At 52.9% G+C, this 7500-nt stretch overlaps 1 protein-coding gene across 1 annotated transcript in view; it reads left to right on the top strand.

Moving 5' to 3' along the window:
• LOC147238987 (ephrin type-B receptor 4b-like) overlaps positions 1 to 7500 on the top strand; it is a 21683-nt gene that overhangs the window by 5933 nt on the left and 8250 nt on the right. Inside the window, exons 2-7 of the mRNA XM_086198121.1 lie at positions 3574 to 3644; positions 3787 to 3929; positions 4013 to 4376; positions 4529 to 4691; positions 6736 to 6891; positions 6974 to 7116. Coding sequence (XP_086054247.1) covers positions 3574 to 3644; positions 3787 to 3929; positions 4013 to 4376; positions 4529 to 4691; positions 6736 to 6891; positions 6974 to 7116 — 1040 coding nt within the window. The remainder of the gene's footprint in view (positions 1 to 3573; positions 3645 to 3786; positions 3930 to 4012; positions 4377 to 4528; positions 4692 to 6735; positions 6892 to 6973; positions 7117 to 7500) is intronic.

A 7500-nucleotide genomic window follows, 5' to 3' on the forward strand; every position in this document is an offset into this window, starting at 1 on the left:
CTCACACACACACTGCGGTCAAGTTTCCTGTACAAACATCCCGCCAGTGTTGTCACTGTAGTTTCCGCGTCCTCCGTGGCCACGCCTCCTCTTTTTCTGGTTCCTCTTTACTTTCATGAGTGTTTTCATTGTCGGTTCTCTCTGAAGGCATCAAAACTATGAATGAACACATCTGGAATCCTGTCGTCAACAAATCATGAAAGAACTCCAGCGTTCGTTCTAGGTTCTTCTCAACAGCCTTCCTCTGACTCCTGCTCTGCTCACTCTTGGCGTTCTCTCCTTGAGCTTCATGAGGTCATCACCTGAAACGGTTCTCCAACAGTCTTGAAGGAGTTCCAGAGGTGCTGAGCACTTGTTGGTCCTTTGGCCTTCACTCTGCGCTCCATCTCATCCCAAACATCTGGACTGGGTTCAGGTCAGGTGACTGGAGGCCAGGTCACCTGGGCCGCCCTCCATCTCTCTCCTTCTTGGTCAAGTAGCCCTCACACAGCCTGGAGGTGTGTTTGGGTCGTCGTCCTGCTGAAACATCATGACGGTCCAACTAAACGCAGACGGGGTGGGATGGCGTGTTGCTGCAGGACGCTGTGGCAGCCATGTTGGGTCAGTAAAGCCCCCCCACCATCACACCTCCTCCTCCATGCTTCACGCTGGGTACCATGCATGTAAAGACGTCCCTCCACCTTTTCTGTGTCCCACAAAGACAAAGCGGTGGAACCAAAGCTCTCAAATGTGGACTCATCAGACCAAAGCCCAGATGTCCTCTGGTCTCATGTCCACTCCTTGTGGTTCTGGTCCAAACAAACCTCCTCTGCTGGTTGCTTCTCCTGGGTGGTGGTTTCCTAGCAGCTGTTGGACCATCACTGATTGGCGCCGTCTCCTCTGAACCGTTGGTGCAGAGACGTGTCTGCGACCAGAACTCTGAGGCGTTCATCTGGGCTCCAGTCTGAGGAGCTGTTCACTGGTGGTTCCTGAGGCCGGGGACTGGGTTTCATCGTGGCGCTTGATGGTTTTTACGACTGCACTCGGGGACGCATTCAAAGTTTTAGCAACTTTCTGGACTGGCTGACCTTCAGGTCTTGGAGTACTGATGGACGGTGGCTCCTCTCTACTTCGTGAATGTGTGATTATGAACCTGTCCAGGTGTGACACTCCTGGCTGCACTGCTAACACGCCAAGTCCACATTGTGAACAACGTTAGCATCAGTTGTCATGTCAGCATTTTGATCAGTGCCAAGCATCAAATACGTTCGCGTGCTCAGCTCAGTTAACATGTTACCATGGAGGTTATAGCGTCCGTTCAGGATGGATGGCGTGTTGCAGAAACACCACAGAAGAAGATCCAGCTGTCAACGTTAAAGGACCCCATTGATCTGCATCAGTGGAATTGTAGAATAAGCCCTGCCCACTTTTAAATGTCCTGATAATTTCCTCCTCACGGCCCGGTGGAGCAGTGGTCCTCCCTGTGGCCCCCAGCAAGAAGGTTGTGGGTGGAGCAGTGGTCCTCCCTGTGGCCCCCAGCAAGAAGGTTGTGGGTGGAGCAGTGGTCCTCCCTGTGGCCCCCAGCAAGAAGGTTGTGGGTGGAGCAGTGGTCCTCCCTGTGGCCCCCAGCAAGAAGGTTGAGGGTGGAGCAGTGGTCCTCCCTGTGGCCCCCCAGCAAGAAGGTTGTGGGTGGAGCCCCGGCTGCAGCACGGGGTCTTTCTGGGTGAATCTCCATGTTCTCCCTGTTCCTGCTGGGTTCTCTCTGGTACTCCAGCTTCCTCCACAGTCCAAAGACATCAAGAGGGACCAGGTTAATCCAGACTCTAAATTGACCGTAGGCGTGGCTGGGAGAGCCAATGGTTGTCTGTCTCTATGTGTTGGCCCTGCCATGGACTGGTGACCTGTCCAGGGGGAAGGCTGCTGGGATAGGCTCCACCCCCACCACCCTCTACAGGAGAAGAGGGAGAACATGGAGGGATGGATGGAGGGATGATGGATGGATGGAGGAGGGATGATGGATGGCGGGATGGATGGATGATGGATGGAGGAGGGATGATGGATGGCGGGATGGATGGATGATGGATGGATGGATGAAGGATGGAGGGATGGATGATGGATGGATGGATGATGGATGGATGGATGAAGGATGGAGGGATGGATGATGGCAGGATGGATGGATGAAGGATGGAGGGATGGATGATGGCGGGATGGATGGATGAAGGATGGAGGGATGGATGATGGATGGATGGATGAAGGATGGATGAAGGATGATGGGTGGATGATGGGTGGATGGATGATGGATGGATGAAGGATGGAGGGATGGATGATGGGTGGATGATGGGTGGGTGATGGGTGGGTGATGGGTGGATGGATGATGGATGGATGAAGGATGGAGGGATGGATGATGGGTGGATGGATGATGGATGGATGAAGGATGGAGGGATGGATGATGGGTGGATGATGGGTGGGTGATGGGTGGGTGATGGGTGGGTGATTTCCTTCTCATGATTGTCAGTCAAACTTGTGATGTCACTGTTGATGATGTCAAGGCAGCACCAACTGTTGTACCTGTCAGTGTTGGTGGGGTGTATCACCTGGAATGTACCTGTGCTCGTCTGTGATTGGTCGCTGCTCTGTCCTCTGCCAGGTGATGTCACCAGCAGACATCCTGATGTAGATTTTGAACCATTTTTTTCACATGTCATGTCAATATTGTGATATCACACGTGCGCACACACACACACACACACACACCCTTCATTGTGAGGACAGGTTTGAGGTGTGTGTGAATGTCTGGAATTCAAGTCAGTGACCGTTAATCAACAGTGGATTAATAATGTGAAGTGAGACTAACACACTGACCCCCCCCCCCCCCACACACACACACACACAAGATTGCTGCAGTCACTTCTTATTTTAATTAACTGACAAGGGGAATTAAGAGTCTGTAAGCTTGGTGTGTGTGTGTGTGTGTGTGTGTGTGTGTGTGTGTGTGTGTGTGTGTGTGTGTGTGTTTAATTACAGCATAGAGGAAGGGAAGGCAGCCATTTCATCGTTCTGCTTGGTAGCAGCTGAGGAATGAAGCTCTCTGTAATTGACTGTGTGTGTGTGTGTGTGTGTGTGTGTGTGTGTGTGTGTGTGTGTCATGGGATCATTTATGTTTGAGTGTTGGTTCCTGTCCAACTACAAAGGAATGTCTCATCTTAACGGACGCTCATTCATTCCTTGAACTGGTGCAGGGTCGATAGCTGCCGATCAGTCGTGACATCAGGGTGTGAACAGCCGCCGTCGCTGATTCTCCCGTCAACGCCTGTAAATAAAAGACATAGCAAGATGAAGGCCGAGTGAGACGCAGGGGCGTGACCAGGATATGCAACACTCCTGATTGGAGCATCAAGTAAAGAGGGCGGGGCTTGAGATGAGTTGAATGTCCAGTTAGCTTGTGGTGCTAACCCAGCAAACACTCGGCTACATGTCTCTCGCCTGGCCGGCACGGTGGGAGCCAGAAATGAATGGTTCATTAGAAACGTGGCGACGAGGTCACCTGACACCTACATCTGCAGGTAATAACTGACTCACCTGTCTGATTCCCAGAGGTGCTGATGAACACCAAGCTGGAGACGTCGGACCTTCGATGGACGAACCATCCCGCTGACGAGCCGATGGTACGCGCGCACACACACACACACACACACACACACACACACACACACACACACACACACACACACACACACACTCTGTGCTAGCTTCCTGCTAACACTTACAGTCATGTCTATGAGGAATGCTAACCCGTCTCCTCTGCAGTGGGAGGAGGCGAGCGGATTGGACGATGAGTTGAACACCGTGCGGACCTATGAGATCTGCACGCTCAATGACCCCGCCTCCTATTGGCTGAGGACCCGCTGGATCCCGCGGCGGGCGGCGACCACTCTTTACGTGGAGATCCGGTCAGTGGCATTGACTGACAGAAGTAATGACTGAGTTAAATCACTGTTTGCTGACATCACTCTGACATCACTCTGACCATCAGGTTCACCATGATGGAGTGTTCGTCTCTGTCCCAGCGACACTGTAAAGAAACCTTCAACTTGTATTACTACCAGTCTGACAGCGACGAAGCCACGCCCACACACCCGCCGTGGATGGAGAATCCCTACATCAAGGTGGCCACAGTTGCCGCCGACCACCTGCTGAGCAGAGGTGGTGAGCAGCGCTACAACGTAAAACTGCTGCGCCTTGGGCCGCTGCAGGGGGCGGGGCTTTACCTGGCCTTCCACAGCCAGAGCGCCTGCATGGCGCTGCTCTCAGTACGAGTCTTCTACAGGAAGTGTCCGCAGCTGCGCCGGGCCTTTGCTTCCTTCCCTGAGACAGTCCCCCACTCACTTGTGGAGCAGGTAACCACGCCGTTACCATGGGAACAGCCAGCAGCAGCTGAACAAAAAAAATTCCATCATTAGAATTTCAAAAGTAAAGACAGGATTCTGTTTTCAAGTGTGTGTGTCTGTGTGTGTGTATGTGTGTGTCTCTGTGTGTGTACGTGTTTCAGGCTCAGGGTGTGTGTGTCGAGAACGCTGTGACTCCACCCGGCGAGCAGTCACAACCTCCCCGTATGCTGTGCGGCGAGGACGGACAGTGGGTGGGGCAGCCAACGTCCAGCTGTGCCTGCCGCCCGGGATACGAGGCAGGCGACACTGATTTGCACTGTCGAGGTGAGTCTTTTCAAAATAAGAGCCTTGGTTTCATGTCTTGATTATGGCTTGATTGTTGGTAACTGATTGGTTGTTGGCGCCTGTGGTGACTCACTGAGTTTGTTTCTACAAAATAAAAGCCTGTCATGAGTCTGAGAGCGTCGGGTTGGATGCGGTCGACGGTTCCATCAGAACCGACGTGAGAGAAAAGCCCCCTCAGAATGACAAACGATACTGTGGTCGTGATTATGACTCAGAGGTCACGAACATTCTTCTGCTTCCCTCATTCTGTGTATTTGAACGAGTCTGTCTAGGGGGTCAAAATAACTACGTTGAGGGAACAAGTTACATCTTGTGGCCATGAATTCATGGCTTCTTCTCTCGGTGCCTCACGGCTCCCAACACTCCAACGCCACAGAAGTACAAGAATCATCTGCCTCATCGGGAGGCCTCCAGTCTCAGGCTTGTTCCTACTTGACGTTGTTTACTTCTCGAGGTAAACGCCATGGATGAGTTTACACAGTGGAAGCGTCTTCACTTTTAGCGGCGGAGCGTCTTTCTTCTCTGTCAACATTCCTTCTGCTGTGAGAGCAAACACGCCAACATGGAGGCGACCGCAGACGCCAGCTGACAGCCCTGACTGATCCAACATGCTTACTTCTGCAAATTCTCTCAAATATTTTGGACGGTGCTAGAGGGCACCACATGTCATCATGGTGATTCTGCAAAAACAACATGGTGGCCAGGCGTGTTTTAACAGTGCAGAATCGTCCTCTGACACGTGACAGCCAGAGCAGCAGCTTGGACTGGTGCCCGTGGCGCTCTCTGGCGTGTTTCTCCACCGGCACACCAGAAAGCAGCAAAATGTGAGTGGAGTTTGGTGTGGCACTGGCTCTCCAGGATGAAAGCAGAGTGAGGTCAACAGTTTGGTTGTTGAAGTTTCCTGTTATTCTCTGTGAGGTCAGGGGTCAGCTGACCACAACCAGGAAGCGTTGCAGAGACGGCTCCAGCCAGGGGTCGCCGCTGCTTCTGGTTGCCCGCTGACAACCTGTGAGGGGGGGGCAAAAGCCTGCCTGAGTGAAAAGTTCAGAGGTTAACTTGAGCTGCCGAAGCTGCTTGTGTGTGTGTATGTGTGTGTGTGTGTGTGTGTGTGTGTGTGTGTGTGTGTGTGTGTGTGTGTGTGTGTGTGTGCGTGCCTGCCTGCCTGTGCCTGTGCCTGTGCTGGGGGGATGGTGGCAGTGATGACATCATGGCAGCACTTTCCACATCCTGCTGAAGCCAAGGTCACTTCCTGTCTCTCATTGTCTGTGAGGGAGTACTCCTCCCTCATCCCTCGCTCATCCGGACGCCATCAAGCTGAACATTCCAGCAGGATTGTCATGAAGACGCTTGCTGGCGTGCTGCAGTGTCGCCCTCAGCTCAAACATATAAAACTTTATCGTTTCATCCACTGACTCGCCGGCAAAGAACAAAGGGATGAGGTCACCATGGCGTTCAGATTTCACCTCCACACAGGAAAAATTGGAGGTTTTAAGACTTGAACTTTGCTTTGTGCCGCTGAGCCTGAGGGACTTTTTCGTCGCCAGCCCGGCCGCCATCTACTGGCTCAGGGAGCGTTGCATCCTCCTCGCCACCTATCAACACTGGCTGCTGCTGGCGCTCAGACCGGGAGACAGCGACGCTGTTTCTCAGCTTGTGTGTTCTGGAGCGGCACGTACTGATGAGGTGGTTTCAGATGGCACCGTGCTGCCATGTTGCGTTTTCCTCCACATAGAAGAGATCTGCTTGATGAGGCCCTCTGAGTAATAAGTCAGCGTCATCTTGTCGCAATAAAAAACAACAGCTGATTAGGCTGATGTACATAAGCTACGTGATGCTAATGCTAACAGCTAGGCCATTTCCTGTGGGGATTAGCTACTGACTTCACAATGATAAAGCGCCCTTATGATTTAGCAGCAAGCTAGCTGTCTGCTCGCGATGACCTCGAGCAAAGATGTAAACAAACAGTTTCAGCTGGCAAATTACAGGTGCTAATGCTAATGCTAACTTCATTCATGTCCTGCAGCTTGTCCATCAGGTCAGTTTAAGGTGGGGTCAGGACCTGGTGGATGTGGCCCATGTCCGGAAAACAGTAAAGCACCCGTCCCGGGCTCCGACTCCTGTCTGTGTTACGCTGGATACCATCGAGCCGTCTCTGACCCGCCCCACACCGCCTGCACAAGTAAGACTGATCCTTTTTCTTGTTCCCTCCTTCTTTCCACTCTCCTACCTTCCACCCTATGATTCTGACCTCTGACCCCCAGAACCCCCCTCTGCGCCGCGCTCCATTGTCAGTCAGGTCAATGACACCATGGTGACCCTGGATTGGAGCGAGCCACTGGACCGAGGAGGACGCGGAGACCTCACCTACCGAGTCATCTGCTCCATCTGTGGGACCACGTCCAAGGTACGACCATGCCAGTTAGACCGGCAAAAGTCAGACCACCTAGACCAGAACCCACCAGTTAGTCCAGCCACCATGGGACAGCGTAGACCAGAACGCACCAATGAGTCCAGCCACCATGGGACAGCCTAGACCAAAACCAACCAGTGAGTCCAGCCACCATGGGACAGCCTAGACCAGAACCAACCAGTGAGTCCAGCCACCATGGGACAGCCTAGACCAGAACCCACCAGTTAGTCCAGCACCATGGGACAGCCTAGACCAGAAACCACCAGTTAGTCCAGCCACCATGGGACAGCCTAGACCAGAAACCACCAGTTAGTCCAGCCACCATTGGACAGCCTAGACTAGAACCCACCAGTGAGTCCAGCCTAGACCAGAACCCAC

The sequence above is a fragment of the Aulostomus chinensis genome, chromosome 24, assembly GCF_037954235.1.
Source record: "Aulostomus chinensis isolate RoL2024-O1b breed Wild chromosome 24, RoL_Achi_v1.0, whole genome shotgun sequence".
In the NCBI taxonomy this organism is placed as follows: Eukaryota; Metazoa; Chordata; class Actinopteri; order Syngnathiformes; family Aulostomidae; genus Aulostomus; species Aulostomus chinensis.